This window comes from Macaca fascicularis, chromosome 8, assembly GCF_037993035.2.
Source record: "Macaca fascicularis isolate 582-1 chromosome 8, T2T-MFA8v1.1".
Classification (NCBI taxonomy): Eukaryota; Metazoa; Chordata; class Mammalia; order Primates; family Cercopithecidae; genus Macaca; species Macaca fascicularis.
Window position 1 is genome coordinate 7593270 of NC_088382.1, and position 17025 is coordinate 7610294.

Genomic DNA, 17025 nt, shown 5'->3' on the forward strand with positions numbered 1-17025 from the left:
GTGCTCAGTAGGCCCTTGGAGAACCTCTACATTTGAATTCCTCATTTAATTTTTTTTCAAATTTGTTTATTTTTAATTGAAAAATGATTTTTGTGTATATTTGCAGGGTATGATGTGATGTTTGGATTGATAATCACATGGCAGAAACACTTCGGCTAATTAAGATAGCCAACACCTCACCAACTTAATTTTTTAAGGAGAATTACAAATCGAGTCCTTTAGCAGTTTGGAAGATACAATACATTACTATTAACTGTAGTCGCCTTGCAGTGCCATAGATCACTAAGACTCTCCAGCATAACTGAAACTTTGTACTCTTGGCTCAACATCTTCTCTTTTCCTATCCCTCCCTCTCACCCACCTCCAGCTTCTGATAACCACCTTTGTACTCTAGTTCCATAACATCGACATTTTAACATTCCATATACAAGTGATATCATATAGTATTTCTCTTTCTGTGCCTAGTTTATTTCATTTAGCACATTGTCCTCTGGTTCCAACCACGTTGTCATGAATGAAGAATTTCCTTCGGAGTCTCGCTCTGTCACCCAGGCTGGAGTGCAGTGGCAGGATCCCGGCTCATTGTAACCTCTGCCTCCCGGGTTCACGCCATTCTCCTGCCTCAACCTCCCTAGTAGCTGGGACTACAGGCACCCACCACCACGCCCGGCTAATTTTTTGTATTTCTAGTAGAGACAGGGTTTCACCGTGTTAGCCAGGATGGTCTCGACCTCCTGACCTCGTGATCCGCCCGCCTGTGTTTCCGTTTTTTCTTTCTTTGCAGAGAAACTAATAGAGTGTATCTCCCACTTATTCTACCTTATGAAAATGAGAGGATCTGAATCATATCTGTAATATCTATACTATGTATTTGAATTCGTGAATTAACAGGGAGACTGGGAGGGACTAATTTCCTGCATCAGTGATTCCAGCTTTCATGGCCCTTGTTTTACCCTGGTGGCCATTTAGCACCAGGTTTTAAACCATCTGTATTTGTACTGCTGCTCTGTTTCTCACTGGACATTGCTGAGTTTGCAGATAGCATTCCATGATTGCTTCCTAGCCTACGTCTCTCTGGCATTGTCTCTCTGAATCTCTAGAAATGACTAAAGAAACAATTTGGAACATTTTTATTCCGGTTCTAACCTTTCTCCACGAATTCTGTCATGTGTTTGATCACCCAGAGTCCTTATTAATTGGGGAAATTGGTATCTTCAGTCTCTCTTCATCCTTCTCTTACCCTAAAATTAATTGGGTGAGCAGGAAATTAGTCCCTCCCAGTCTCCCTGTTAATTCACGAATTCAAATAAATATTATAGATATTACAGATCTGATTCAGATCCTCTCATTTTCATGAGGCAGAATAAGTGGGAGATACACTCTGTTAGTTTCTCTGCAAAGAAAGAAAAAACGGAAACACATGTCAAACACCCCAACCTCTCCACTGTACTCTAAGGGTCTGGCTTCTCTCTCACTCTCTCAAGGCAATAGCATGACTTGACACTCTCTAATTTTGTAGGAGTCACTAAGAATAAAGACAGGAGTTTGGACTGGCACAAAGGTTTAGAAGCCCACACAATCTCACTTGTAATAACACACAAAAATAAAATTCTTAGAAGTAAATTTAACCAAAAAAGTGAAAGATCTGTACAGCAAAAACTATAAGTATTGATGAATAAAACTGAAGAAGACACAAATAAATGGAAAGATATCTTGAGTTCATGGATTGGAAGAATTAATATTATTAAAATGTCTGTACTACCCAAAGTGATCTGTAGATCCTCATCAAAATTCCAATGCAATTTTTCACAGAAATTAAAAAAACACTAAAATTGGTATGAAATCAGAAATGATACCGAATAGCCAAAGCAATCTTGAGCAAAAATAACAAAGATAGAGGTATCATGCTCTCTGATTTTAAAATGTATCATAAAGTTATTGTAAGCAAAACAGCATGGTCTGGCATAAAAGCAGACACAATAACCAAAGGAAAGGAGTAGAAAGCCCAAAACTAAACCCAAGTATTTATGATTATTTGATCTTCAACAAAGATGCCAAGAACACACCATGGGGAAAGGACAGTCTCTTCAATAGAAGGTGTAAGGAAAACTAGATATCCACAAGCAGAAGAATGAAATTGGACACTTATCCCCCACTATACCCAAAAATCACCTCAAAATGGATCAAAGACTTGCATAAAAGACCCGAAATTGTAAATCTACTAGAAAAAAACATGGGGGGAAATCTTATGACATTTCTCTGGGCAATTATTTCTACAACAGGACTCCAAAAGCAAAGACAACAAAAGCAAAAATAGACAAAGGAGGTCACATCAACTAAAAAACTTCTGCACAGAAAGGAAACAAAGTGAAGAGATGACCCATGGACTAGGAGAAAGTATCTGTAAACCATACATCTGATGAGGGGCTAATATCCCAAATATATAAGGAATTCAAACTACTCAATAATAAGAAGACAAACATCTCAATTTAAACATGGGCAATAAACCTGGCCCGCAGATATATGGAAAACATACTCAACATCACTAATTTTCAGGAAAATGCAAATTAAAATCACAAAGAGGTAATCATCTGTTAGAATGGCTTTTAACAAATAGACAAATAATATATGTTGGTGAGGATATAAAAAAAAGGGGACCCTTGTGTGCCATTGGTGGAAATGTAAACTAGTATAGCCATTTTGGAGAAGAGTATGGGGGTTCCTCAAAGCACTAAACATAGAATTACCATATGACCCAGCAATCCCGCTTCTGGGTATTTCTCCAAAGAAATTGAAATCACTATATTGGCCGGGTGCGGTGGCTCACACCTATAATCCCAGCACTTTGGGAGGCTGAGGCAGGTGGATCACAAGTTCAGGAGATCGCGATCATCCTGGCTAACATGGTGAAACCCCATCTCTACTAAAAATACAAACAAATTAGCCAGGCGTGGTGGCGTGGACCTGTAGTCCCAGTTACTCAGGAGGCTGAGACAGGAGAATGGGTGAACTCCGGAGGCGGAGCTTGTAGTGAGCCAGCTTGTACCACCGCACTCCAGCCTGGGGGTCAGAGCAAGACTCCGTCTCAAAAAAAACAAAAACAAAAAAAAAAAAAGAAAGAAAGAAATCACCATATCAAGAAGAATCTACACTCCCATGTCCATTTCAGCATTATTCAAAATAAGTAACATATGGAATCAGCCTAATGTACATCAATGGATGAATGAATAAAGAAAATATAGTGTATATGCAAGATAGTATACCATACAGACTTAGAAAAAGAAGGAAATTGGCCACACGTGGTGGCTCATGCCTGTAATCCCAGCACTTTGGGAGGCCATGGCGGGTGGATCACGAGGTCAGGAGATCAAGACCATCCTGGCTAACATGGTGAAACCTCGTCTCTACTAAAGATACAAAATATTAGCCGGGCGTGGTGGCGGGTGCCTGTAGTCCCAGCTACTCAGGAGGTTGAAGCAGGAGAATGGCATGAACCCGGGAGGCAGAAGTTGCAATGAGCCGGGATCCTGCCACTGCACTCCAGCCTGGGTGACAGAGCGAGACTCTGTCTCAAAGAAGGAAATTCTTCATTCATGACAACATGGTTGGAACCAGAGGACAATGTGCCAAATGAAATAAACTAGGCACAGAAAGACAAATACTGTATGATATCACTTGTACATGGAATGTTAAAATGTCGATGTTATGGAACTAGAGTACAAAGGTGGTTATCAGAAGCTGGAGGTGGGTGAGAGGGAGGGATAGGAAAAGAGAAGATGTTGAGCCAAGAGTACAAAGTTTCAGTTATGCTGGAGAGTCTTAGTGATCTATGGCACTGCAAGGCGACTACAGTTAATAGTAATGTATTGTATCTTCCAAACTGCTAAAGGACTCGATTTGTAATTCTCCTTAAAAAATTAAGTTGGTGAGGTGTTGGCTATCTTAATTAGCCGAAGTGTTTCTGCCATGTGATTATCAATCCAAACATCACATCATACCCTGCAAATATACACAAAAATTATTTTTCAATTAAAAATAAACAAATTTGAAAAAAAATTAAATGAGGAATTCAATGTAGAGGTTCTCCAAGGGCCTACTGAGCACCAAAGGATGTGTATCAAATATGGTAATATTATAGAAACACATAGTAAAATCTTTAAAATGGGTAAGATAGAGTCTCTTTTTGTTTTTAAGAGAAAGGGGTCTCACTATGTTGTCAGGCTGGTATTGAACTCCGATGATCCTCCCACCTCAGCCTCTCAAATAGCTAGAACTACACGCATGTGCCACCATACTTGCTTAAGATGCATTCTTTGACACAGCAATTCTATTTCTATAAGTTTATCCATATGGGTAAGAGGACATATATACAAGATAATCACTGTAACTTTACTTATTACTGCAAAAGTTTAAGAATAACCAAATTGTAATAATTTTATCATATTTTATCAATAGAAAAAAATAAGTGATGGCATATACAAACCCTGGGATAGTATAAGGCTCTTAAAAATTATAACAGCATTCCATGTGTTTAGATATACAAAGTGCCCATGATACACGTGATAAAAGCAAAGTACAGAATACTATGAATAACTGTTAATAGTGATGGATTCCTGGGTCAGAATTGAAGGCCTGGGGATAGAAATGAGAACTTGTTACTTCTTCTATCATTTGAATGATGTTCCTTGTGTATGATTTAAAATTTTCTAAAACTAAAAAATAAAAATAAAATAAAAGATCTCAGAAAGGGGTTGTAGGCACCTAAATTACTTTGATATTCCTCAAAGTGGAGAGAAGTACCTGCTACACATTGTACATGATGCATTCAGATCACACCAACTTCTTGAACTAAATCTGAATTTTGATTTTAATCTGATAAACTTGGCCTACGATTCTACTGAACTCATTTCTCCTACAGCTGATAAGGTCATTGTCCTGTGCACACTGGACCCAGCAGCAGACTACTCACCTCAAGATCTCAAAAGCCTCCTACATGAGGCTAATAGTATCCCTGAATCCTGCAATGGATTAACTCTCTACTCCACTGGGACCCAGATCTGACCACAGAGAGTCATCCAGAGAGTACCAGGGACCGTCTTCAGAAAACAAGAGGCATTTGATCCCCACATTTATTGAATGAAAGCACTGTTGCTTTTCTTGTCTGAATATATAAAAGTAAATACTCAAGCAGATGGGAAACAGGACAGGATAGTAATGCCCTTATCGTCATTAACAGTTTGGATCAAGAAGAGGCACTAAGCATACAGACTCACTCTGTGATGAAAGCCGGGAGAAAGAGGAGCATCAAAGGAATCTTGAGGGCGAAGGCAGCCCCTTCCCCTCCCAATCACATGCCCACCTCCTCTCACTGCAGCTTCTGTCTCAGGCCTTCTCCCTGCAGAGCTATAAATCCAGGCTCACTCCTCACTCTCCACTCATCCACAGCTGCTCTCCCTCCTCCAGGTGACCCCAGCCATGAGGACCCTCGCCGTCCTTGCTGCCATTCTCCTGTTCACCCTGCAGGCCCAGGCTGAGTCACTCCAGGAAAGAGCTGATGAGGTTGCAACCCAGGAGCAGCCTGGGGAAGATGACCAGGACCTTGCTGTTTCCTTTGAAGAAAATGGGCTCTCTACTCTTAGAGACTCAGGTAGGAGACATCAATCTTGCAGATCTGCAAAATCTAGAACAAAACGATTGGAGACAGGCTCTGGTATCAAGTGTGGAAAAGTCTACCTCCCTTGAGTGACTTTACTTAATCTTCCTGGACCTTTATTTTCTCATTTCTAAATTAATCAGTGAGAACCGAACACATCTAAAAGATTTTCTTTCTTCTAAGACTTTTAGTTTCAAGATATTTCTGTGAAATTTGCTACTTTTAAGATAGAAAGAGCTCTACTGACCACGTATTTTTAAGTCTGAATGGGTAGACTTAATTTTAGAGAGAATATTTTACTTTGTCCATTGGTAAAGCTTTTAGAACCTAGAGAGGAACCTATGGGTGTGTTTCAATGTAGGCTAAAGGGCTTGATTAAATCTTTCTACAATACGTACTTAGATCCAAACATCATATTGTGTCTCATACATATAACAATTATTATTTGTCAATTAAAATAAGTACATAAGTAAAATGTTAGGAAAAAAAAAAGAGAGAGAGAATGAAGAATTTGAATTTGGAAGGTCTTCAAAGACCCTTGAGCACCAAAGTATTTGAGTCCATGACATGAGCATGCACAATGCGGCATCTCAGAAACGGATGCAGGTGCATTAGGGAGCCTGGTTAGGACATGGAGATCATACATGGAGGTCAAGAGTAGGGGTATGGATTAAGCAGAATGAAGAGTAGGTAACCCTGAGGTTGAGAAGTATATTGTTTTACCAGGGAGCAGTTAATAAACATGTCCTGGATAGACTGAGATGGGGAAAGAGCTATGATCTTGCATAACTAACACATAGCTAGTACAATTTCTTGTCATTTATGACAAAGACATGAATTTTCTCCATCCTAACATGACTCATACAGTGTCTGTTGTTTAGACTATCTCAGTTAGTCTGGCTCTGCCTATCCTTTTCCCCACCTCCCTCCCTGTGCCTGACCCTCTCTTCTTTCCACAGGTTCTCAGGCGAGACGCACCTGCTATTGCCGAAACAAGCGTTGTTTTACCCCTGAGTTCGATGCAGGGAAGTGCAAAGTCGAGCGCCGCACCTACAAACTCTGCTGTCGCTGAGCTTCCTAAATAAAAACCAAAACAGTGCAAGATTCAATCCAAGGTCCTGAAAAAAGAAAAACACTTCACTCTGTGTACCTAGTATCTTTCTAAATTTTTCTCTCCAAAATAAAGTTCAAGCATTAAACTTAGTGTGTTTAACCTTTTTAATTTTCTTTTCTTTTTCCTTTTTTCCCCCCTTTTGCTTTTTTATATGGTGCTTTGTATGTTTCCTTTGTATAGAGAATTCTGATCTACATTCAGCTAACTAGTCTTTGCATTGCAATGATGCACAATTTGAGCATCATAGAGCAATAACGAAATAGCGAAAATGAATATAATTGGGTTTGTTGTTGTTGTTGTTGTTGTTGTTGTTTGAGACAGTATCTCACTTAGCCACCCAAGGTGGAGTACAGTGGTGCAATCACAACTCACTGCAGCCTTTACCTCCTGTGCTCGAATGATCCTCCCACCTCAGCCTCTTGAGTAGCTGGGACTACAGGCATGTGCCACCACACCCTGCTAATGTTTTGTACTTTTTGGAGAGACAGGGTTTCACCATGTTGCCCAGATTGGTCTTGTACTCTTGAGATTAAGTGATCTGCCCTCCTCAGCCTCCCATAGTGCTAGGATTACATGCTTTAGCCACCATGCCTAACAGGATATAGGTGTTAATTGGAATAGTTTGAAACTTAAAAGTTCAATGCATTCCTAATGATTCTCAAACCATAGAAGTTTACAATGAGAGGCAAAAAGTGGTTGTTGGCTCAAAGGAAAGATAGATCTAATGGGCTATGTTTACTTGTCCTTTAATTTTAAAAAGTGGGAAAGCATTGCTATACATAATTTTTGAAACTTTAAGCAGATGTGTTAAATATATATATTTTACATTAAGCTTTATTTCACTCTATTTTGGTGATATATAACTGTATTAAGATAGAATAAAATAAAGTTTAAGAAGGAAAAATTAAAACTGTGCCCAAAACAGGAAAAACTGACAAGCATCAGTGATTCAATTAATAACCAGATAGAAGAAGAGCTCAGAAGCAAATGACCATAGAGGATGAGGCCCAATAACCAACGAGACAAATGGTCTCTTACTGGTCCCCAAAAGGTTAATTAGACCAATGTTTAGTGAAGGAGTTGGTCTCAACTCTCCATCCCTTCAAGCATATGAATTCTGTTATTTATAATAAACTATACTCATTTTAATAAAATGTTAGTGAGAAAATATATGTTAATATGCTTTTGATTATGCCAATGAACCAAGTCAATATATCATAATGATAAGACAATTGACCATACACTTACAGTTGTGCAAAAAGTTAAGAACGTATTTGGGGGAAGGTAAGTTTCTGGAATTAAAATTTATATAAAAGACAGGGATTGAACAGTGCCATGACATGACCAAAAAAAAAAAAAACCTTTCTATTACAAAAACAACAAAAATCTCAACCAGATAATAAATAACAAGTAGCCTAACTTTGATCCATCTTAATTCATCTTAGACACATACAAAGCACTGTTTCCTGATCAAGGATCAGCTATTTGACCCTAGACTTGCAACCTCATTTAGTAATCTGGGGTCTCGGAAGATCAAGAAAATCATAGGAAGGAGTAAAATCAAAACAAATAAGAAAAGATATCAAATCCATGATATGGGCCCTTCTATATCACTTTTGGTATAATGAACAAATAAGCTTGGGATCATCGTTCAGGAATATGTTTATCTATTCTTTAAGGTGTTAGATGTGTTTAAAAACAACCAGGCATACTAAATGTATGACATCAATGTAGATGAAGGGAATTTAAATAATCACCTTTGTGTCAGTATTTAATACTCAAGAACTGGTTTAAACTTAGTGTAAATAGTGATGAGATTTTTCTCTGTGCACAAAAGTCCTTCCAATACTAAAGAACCTACCAAGCTAGTGCAGGCTGGTGCTGCCTTTCCTCATCTGATGGTCCTTAGTGAGAGCTCTCCACTTTACTGGGAGATAGGTGGTCGGGGCTGGTTCTCTGCCTCAGCAATCCTTCTGAGCAGGATTCTCTTCCACTCTTGCTGTCACACCTGGTCCTGGAACTGGAGGGCCAGCAAGAGAGCAAGATAGAGGAGGGAGAGCATTCTCATGCACCACCCAAGAGGCGAGGCTGTCTGGCAGCAGGAACCAGAACGGGTAGTGGAGAGACCTCAGATGCCAAATACAAGTACATCTTTTGGGAAGATAAGGTCACTCTACAAAGTCTGTGAACTTAGGTCAGGTTGGCGTGTAGGTGAAAGGGAAGGATTTTCCAGGTCTCACCTGGTTGCCTAAAAGTCACCGTGATGCTCCTCTATTTAACTGCTTTACTCACAGCCAAAACTGACTGGTTGTTTGGTCTCTGCCCTTTCTTTTTGATGTGTTCTGCTTTTTATTTTTTGGGTGTTTTGTTTTGTTTTGTTTTGTTTTGTTTTGTTTTGTTTGAGATGGAGTCTTCCTCTGTCGCCCAGGCTGGAGTGCAGTGGCACGATCTTGGCTCAAAGCAACTTCCACTTCCCAGGTGGGGAAGCCAATTAAAAACATTGAAGGCTGAAATACAGAAAAATATCCTTGGGAAAATGTGGCTTCATGAAGCAATAGGAGTTTAGAAGAAAGAAATAGACTATTTTGGTTTTGAGGGCAGGAAAAGACTTCATGGTGAAACACAGAGGTATTTAAAACGTGAGTAGATTAAAAGAAGGGGTAGAGTACAATGTTCAGTGGAGAGAATAATATCAGGGCAAGAAATATGCAGGGTCAGGTCCACCTCCACTGAATTTAGAGGAATGGATGTTGCCAGAGAGAAGCATGGAGTAGAATTGAGGCTAATGTGCTGAGAAGCATCCATCAATCCAAGGGAAAGGGTCACATGAGGATGGAGCCTCCCTGCTCCTCTGTTGGATAAAGGCACACTGGGAGCACCACATGTGGCTTCTGCTACTGCAGTCTAGGGTGGGCAATGACTGCTGCAAACTCTAGGGACAGAGAAAGCAGGGAGAGGTGTGAGGGTCTCCAAACAACCAGGGCCACTTGCTCGGCCTCAAGTAACACCCAGAACTGTTCACTGAGATGCATGAACATTCTACGTTCACTGATGACATGCAAGGGATTTTCTACCTTGAACCACTCGTGTGGTGCAACAATGAATAACGAATAAGTCAGATGCTTCATCCCTATAAATGTAATTACTCAAGAGGGCAGCAGCCCTGTCTCTGTGGGAGGATAGGAGCCTTACTCCAACAAGCACAAATGAGCAAACACTGATGGCCCAATCACACTAGCCAACTTCCCTCCTAACGACCTCCAGAACTATCCTGCTAGCTCCCCACAAGGCTTAAAATCTCCTGCCTTTGGTTTGAGGTAAGTTGAGTCCAAGGGCTCTTCCTATTACAATGTTTCAACTTCTATTGCAACAGTCTTCAATAAACATTTCCGTGACATTTCTTGAAAGTCTTGCTGAAATTTTTCTTTTACAAGAAAGGTATAGAGTTGTTTTTTCTGTATCTCTGTTTGTTCTGAACTCTGCTTACAAACAAAACCAGAAGGTAAGAGATGAGAAAAGTACTCGTTTCCTTTTCTGAAGTTCTGTATTTCTTCCTTTGCCATGAAAAGCCAAATAACTCATAAAAATAAAAACTAAGGGAAAGAGTTCATTCTAATATTTCCTGGCAGATCACCCTCCCAACCTCTCAGTGCTTTGTCCTCCTGGATGACAGTGAGAGTGATCCCCCTTCCGCTTTGCCTCAGCCCTCCACTCATGGCCACCCACTGACTCCTGCTGCCACCTGGAATTCCTCCAGCTCTGAACATCAACTACGAAGCTCCCCATCCATGACTCACCCGCTGTCCTTCCAGCCTCTCTCGTAGCCGTCCCTCCTTCCCTGCTGATCAACATCAACAAGGCTCTTCTCCCGCGGGGCTGTGCATGGGAATCGCCAGGGAGCCTGAGGCCCAAGCTGCCCCTGGGACACCTGTCATCTGCTATCATCTGCTCTCATCTCCTGTCCTTGTGCACTGCACTGTGTTTGCCTCTCAGATTCCCTGAGTTTGGTATTTTTGATGTTTTTCAAACATCTTAGAGGGGTCTTGAATTCAAACGTCAAACCATGACAAGCTGAGTTAACATTTTGACTCCTATATCTTGGAATTGAGGGGGAATTCTGACTTCAGGAAATACTTGATTTCAGGACTCAAAGTATGAGTCACATTGTTGTCTTCACATTTATTTCTCTTGGTCTTACTTTGGGCTCTCTCCGCAGGTGACAGCCATGTGAATCATGGTCATCTCTCTGTGACCTTTGTAGCTGATCTCCTGGAAAAAATCCCTACTTCCTTCCCATTGTTCCAGCCAACGCCCAAGTCCCATGGCTGACTCTGAATCTGTCACTGAGAGCGGATGTTGGCACCACACCTGGGTGCCATACTGCCCCTGCTCCCCAAGGAAGAATTTAAACTAAGAACAGTTGACAGGGGATCCGTTGGTCACTAGAAAAAGTCGACAATCCCATTAACCCACCGTGATGGGCTCTGTGTCACACTTTGAAAATGAAGTGAGAAGATCCATCAATATTTTAGAGAAGAACTAAAGTTGACATGCAAAAAGTGCTCAAGTCCAACTTCTCTCCGTGACAAGGAAAACTTCTCTCCCTGTTCACCTGCTGCTTTGTAAAAAGCCACCACAAAATTTAGAGGAGTGAAACAGCATGATCAGGTCCTCACTCACACATTTGCAAATGGGGCCTGGCTCCCTCCAGGGGCATCAGAGAAGAGGTTCTGCTGGGATCTGAAGACCTCAGGGCTGAGACACTCCTCCACAGGGGTAGGTGGTGCTGGCTTAACTGGGAGCTCCGGAAAGACTGAGGGAAGAGACTGTGTGACGTGCTGGAGTCGGATCATGCTGGCTCACGGGAGAGGATTTTCTGTGAAATAATTGTTAAATCATCCATAGCTGGGAGAATTTTAAGAACAGAAATTTAAAAACATTGCAAATCAGAGGGGTTTTTTTTCCCCCAGGAAGCAGGTTGTTTTGCATTCTCTGGCCAGTCCTTGTAGGTGGGCTCAGTTCCTCTCCCTGTGCAATGCTCAGGCTTCCTCCAAGCGCGATGCCTGGGCTCCAAAGTCACCAGCGCTCTTAGTGTGTCTGGGCTGCTAGCAAAATAATGCCATAAACCAAGCTGCTTATAAAAACAGAAATGTGTTTCTCACGGACTGATACGTCCAAATCAACGTGCCAGGAGATTTGGTGTCATGAGAACTGCCTTTCTGATTCATAGATGGTATCTTCTCACTGTATTCTCACATAGTGAACCCTCTCACCAGAGAGGGAGCTCTCGGGGCATCTTCTGTAAGGGCGTTAGTGCTACTTATACAGCCTGTGCCCTCCTGACCTTCTTACCTCCCAAAAGCTCCTCCTCTTACACTATCAACTAATGATTTAAGATTCTAACGTATGATTTTCAGAAGGACAAAAACATTCAGGTTGTAGCACCATCCAATAGAGAGGAAGTGAAAGATACTAGTTCATCAGGCCCGATCCCAGAAAAAGAGCCTGGCACTAAGTCAGGTGCATTCAGTTGGTCAAGATGTTACCCAGTCTTGATTGAACAGGAGACAAGTAAGCCTCCTTTTCTGTGTGAGGAGAGTCAATGATTTAGGGACACATTTTAAACAGCACAAGGGAGTTATTCCCTCACAGGTTTTTGGAAAATTGCTGCAGACACTAACGGCAGACACATAGAAAGCTTGTGAGGTGACTGGGAAAGGGGGACAAAGGGCAGGGACTCGGAGTTCCTGCCTCTCCCAGCTGGATCTGCAGGCCTGGGAGTCGCTGTTTGGCACAGGCAGCACCAGGACCTTCCCTTCAGGATGGTGGACAAAGGGCTGAGGGGAGGGACAGGGCAGTGCTCTCTGAGAAGATGGGAGGTGGAGGGTCCTCAGAGCTCACACCCACGCAGCCTCCGCCCTGCCCCATGATAACACACATGCTATGTTCCATGACTGCCCTTCCCTACCAGGTCAAAACCATGTTCCAGGGCCCTGCCCAAGGTCCACACACTCTATGTCTTCTGGGGCCACCAGATAGCCTCAGCTGTGTGCAAATATCCTTGCTGCTCCTAGAGGCCTCTCTCCTCTCACACCCACACCTGCACCCCACCCACAGCTTCCCCAAAATATTTACTCCAGCCTGATGGTGTCAAGGCTTATGGAGAGTCAGCTCCAATCTAGTGCAGGCTCACTTCAATATTCTCTGGAAATTCAAATGCATGTGTGTGAGAGAACAGTTTCCACCATGTGTACACTGGAAGTCTACACTTGTAGAAATTCCTAGAAACATCTATTGGGTAGGAGTCACGGATGGTCACAACCTCAGACCACAGTGCCCCAACCCAAGGGGCTGTCAAGAAAAACCACAGCCTCACCAGAACCAGGGGACTCCAAGGAATCCCACCTTGATGGTGAGGTCACCACTAAACCAGCCTCTCCTTACTGCTACAGGGTAGGGACCTCACCATCCCCAGGACATGGTGCTGGCTTACATCCAGTACCTGAACCCCCGCTTTGCTGCTCTCTTAGCTCATGCCTTGTTGAGTACCCTGCAGGTGACTTCATAGAGTGGTATTTTGCTGGTAACACCATTTGTCTTCATGTGACCCCATTAGCTACACCCTCTAGTACAAGGAAACCATAGGGTCTAGGTCACACCATGAGGATGCCCTATAAGCTATGCAAAAACTGTGGACTTGGGAGACCTGTGTGTAACAACACCACATCCAAATCTAACCAGCTCTCCCCATAACAGCTCTCTCATGAGTTACTGAGGAAATGCCTATGGATTGGAGTGTGTTCTCTGTGCAGGAGGCTGCTCCAGGTTTCACTTCTGCAGGACACTGGACGTTTCCCAAAACCACCAGACCTTCCCCACGTGCACACACACCCCTTCTCATTTTGCCTCTACATCCACATCCACTGAGCTCTTCAGGCACCTACCGATGCCCTAGAACCTAAAACCATCATCTAGGGCCCAGTTCCCCAAACGGCCCGAATTTCTTCCTCTGCTGGGATGAGTCCAGTGCCCACTTCCTCCAACGGTAGAATTGATGGGCCTGCTACACATCAGGAACTCACTGCTTCCTCAGAGGGGCAGCGACCCCACTGCTCTGGAACCGCGACCACCCCCAGCGAGGCTCCTCTCTGCCGTTCCCCTCACCCTCCTCTCTGCCATTCTCCTGGTGGAGCTCCAGGCCTGGACAGAGCCACTCCAGGCAAGAACTAATGAGATGCCAGCCCAGGAGCAGCCTCCAGCAAACGACCAAGATGTGGTCATTTACTTATCAGGAGATGACAGCTCCTCTCTTCGGGTTCCAGGTGAGAGACGCCAGCATGCAGAGCTACAGACTAGAGGGAAGGACGGGAGACAGGCTCTGGAATTGGGTCTCAGTGGCAGATGTCACTCAGGTGGCTTTACTTAACATCTCTGGTCCTGGATGTTCTCATATCTAAATGGAATAGAGATCCAAATAAATCTAGAGATTTTTGTTTCTCCAAAAACATGATTCCAAGATATGACTGTGAAATTCACTAGGTTTAAGATATAAGGAGATGCTACTTCATTCCTTCGGGATCCAGACAAATAAGCTTAAGTATATAGAAAATATTTCACCCTGTCTATGTAGGATGTTTTAGACCCTGGAGAGGCGCTTAAGAGTGTGTTCAAGTGTGTGTGTGATGGGGCAGGAGGGCAAAAAAGTGAAGCCAAGGAGAATGAGTCTCAAGATGTATGTGACCAGCACTCCTCTGTGTATTTATTCCTATTGACTGAGATTGTTTCTGCTATCGGGTGCAATATAGCCAACATCACTCATCAGCCAACATGTGACTTCTCCAAGATTCCCTTTACCACCCACTGCTGACCCCATACTCAATTTCTGATGCTCTCTCTGGGTCCCCAGGCTCAACGAAGGGCTTGATCTCCCATTGCAGAGTACTCTACTGCCTTTTTGGAGAACATCTTGGTGGGACCTGCTTCATCCATGGTGAACGCTCCCCAATCTGCTGCTACTAAGCTTGCAGACTAGAGAAAAAGAGGTCGTAATAGGCTTTGAGCATTAAAAGGAATCTTTATTTCTATACCTGGTAGAAGGTATAGAATTTGCTGTCCTCAATTTTCTGTCCTCATCCCAAATAAATACTTGGTAACATGATTTTCGGATTTTTTGTTTTGTTTTGTTTTGTTTTTGAGGTGGAGTCCCACTCTGTCACCCAGGCTGGAGTGCAGTAGCGGGATCTCGGCTCACTGCAAACTCTGCCTCCCAGGTTCAAGGAATTCTCTTGCCTCAGCCTCTTGAGTAGCTGGAATTACAGGCGCCCGCCACCACGCCCAGCTAATATTTGTATTTTTAGTAGAGATGGTGTTTCTCCATGTTGGCCAGGATAGTCTTGATCTGCTGACCTCGTGACCCACCCACCTTGGCCTCACACAGTGCTGGGATTACAGGCGTGAGCCACCGTGCCCGGCCAATTAAATAAAATAAAGATCCAAATTCTAGGAACTTCAAGGAAGAATTTGGTTTCAGACACAGATGTATATGAAAGGTCAAATGATGCCCTGATCTCTCCTTCTGCTGCTCTGTCTTTTCACTCTGCCTCGTTTTCACTGGATCCACGCTCAAAGAACTCCGGTGTGCTGGGCAGACAATCAGTGCCAGCTTAAAGTTTATGCAGTCAACAAATCATTCTTCTAAGGAAAAACCATCATGCTGTTTCCAAAAGTGTAGGAGTTTTATTCAACCAACCTGGATCACACATCTGCCTTTTAAGTTTAGGGGTTATATCAATTCTATTGAAACAACTTTAATTAAGGTTGGAATGGGTTGCAAGAGTTTGAGACCAGACTGGGCAACATGGTGAAACCCCATCTATACAAAAACATACTAAAAATTAGCTGGGCATGGTGGCACACACCCATGGTCCAAGCTATCAGGGAGGCTGAGGTGGGAGGATTGCTTGAGCCTGGAATGTTGAGGCTGCAGCAAGCTGAGATTGCACCACTGCAATCCAGCCTGGGCAACAGAGTGAGACACTCCAGCCTGGGCAACAGACTGAGACCCTGTCTCAAAAAAAAAACCAATTTATTTTGAAGGTTGGAATGGGTTGTTAAGAAAGCTGTAATGAGTCAAACAAAGAGCCCAGGGGCACCACACTCTGATAGACTCATTATCAGGACCTTCCAGGAGGAACAGCAACAGCAACACCCTCTTAAGTCCTCAGAGTATGTGCTGGGATGGTCATGGCACCTCTGCCAGGCTGTCTCCAACTGTTGCTCATCTTAATATCTCACTCTTGGGGCCTGTGTCCTTTTGAGCTTGTCTTTTTCTTCCTTTCCAAGAAGACATGGTCGCTGCCTAAACCCGGTGTCTCTGTAGGGCCAGGCTGACATCTTGTTGAGGTGTAATGTGACTCTTCCTCCTGTCCCCCTCTGTTTCCTTCTCCAGATTCCAACCGGCCCTTGAACACTTATCCAATATGTCCTGCAAATGGCCTATCAATCCCTGACCACAAGACCCTGGGGAGGCGTCCAGCGTGAGTGCCAGCTCCTTATTTTACTTGGAATATAGCAGTTTCAGTTTGTGATTCCACAACACATATTTGGAATAAGAATATGTCTGTTTGAGCCAAGGCTACTCTTACCAGGTGGGCTCTGGTAGAATGCCTTAAGAAGTTCTGGAGTGACAGAGAGACCACTGTTTGCAAAGAGACAGAATTTCAGCTGGGTTATTTACAATTCTTGACTAAAATAATTCAATGGGCCCAGATACTGCTGTGACCACCAACACCAACAACAAATGCCCAGACCCCAGGAGAAGGGAGCTGGTGTTCTCCACGCTCACCCCATGCAGATTCTAAGCAGGTCTCAGCCCCAGACCAAGGCTCTGCCTGTCTGAAGAGGCAGCTGCAGACAGGCAGAGGGTCCAGGCAACCCACTGAGACACTGCACGACTGGGGAACCCAATACAGATCCCAGGGAGGACAGAGTGGGTCTGTGTCCAACAAAGAAATGGTTCCAGGCCCGGCGTGGTGGCTCATGCCTGTAATCCCAGCACACTGGGAGGCCGAGGTGGGTGGATCACCTGAGGTCAGGAGTTTGAGACCAGCCTGGCCAACATAGTGATACCCCATCTCTACTAAAAATAAAAAAATTAGCAAGCATGATGGTGTGTGCCTGTAATCCCAGCTACTCAACAACAACCACAACGAAAAAGAAAAAGAATTTGCTGGATATCTCTACTCAGCAGTGTACCTAT

The 17025-nt window shown here is 43.2% G+C and overlaps 2 protein-coding genes across 3 annotated transcripts in view; both read left to right on the plus strand.

Annotated features, from left to right (window-relative positions):
* LOC141407551 (neutrophil defensin 1-like) overlaps positions 1-17025 on the plus strand; it is a 53879-nt gene that overhangs the window by 18099 nt on the left and 18755 nt on the right. For both annotated transcript variants that reach the window (XR_012417013.1, XM_074000219.1), the window contains exons 3-4: positions 10984-14089; positions 16216-16303. Coding sequence is in view for 1 of the 2 variants with exons in the window: in XM_074000219.1 (XP_073856320.1) it covers positions 13822-14089; positions 16216-16303 (356 nt within the window). In the remaining variant the exon portion in view is untranslated. The remainder of the gene's footprint in view (positions 1-10983; positions 14090-16215; positions 16304-17025) is intronic.
* On the plus strand, positions 5434-6918 carry LOC135964515 (neutrophil defensin 6-like). The gene is made up of 2 exons (XM_065518670.1): positions 5434-5647; positions 6613-6918. The coding sequence occupies exons 1-2, from the start codon at positions 5476-5478 to the stop codon at positions 6723-6725; spliced, it is 285 nt and encodes a 94-aa protein (XP_065374742.1). The 5' UTR covers positions 5434-5475; the 3' UTR covers positions 6726-6918.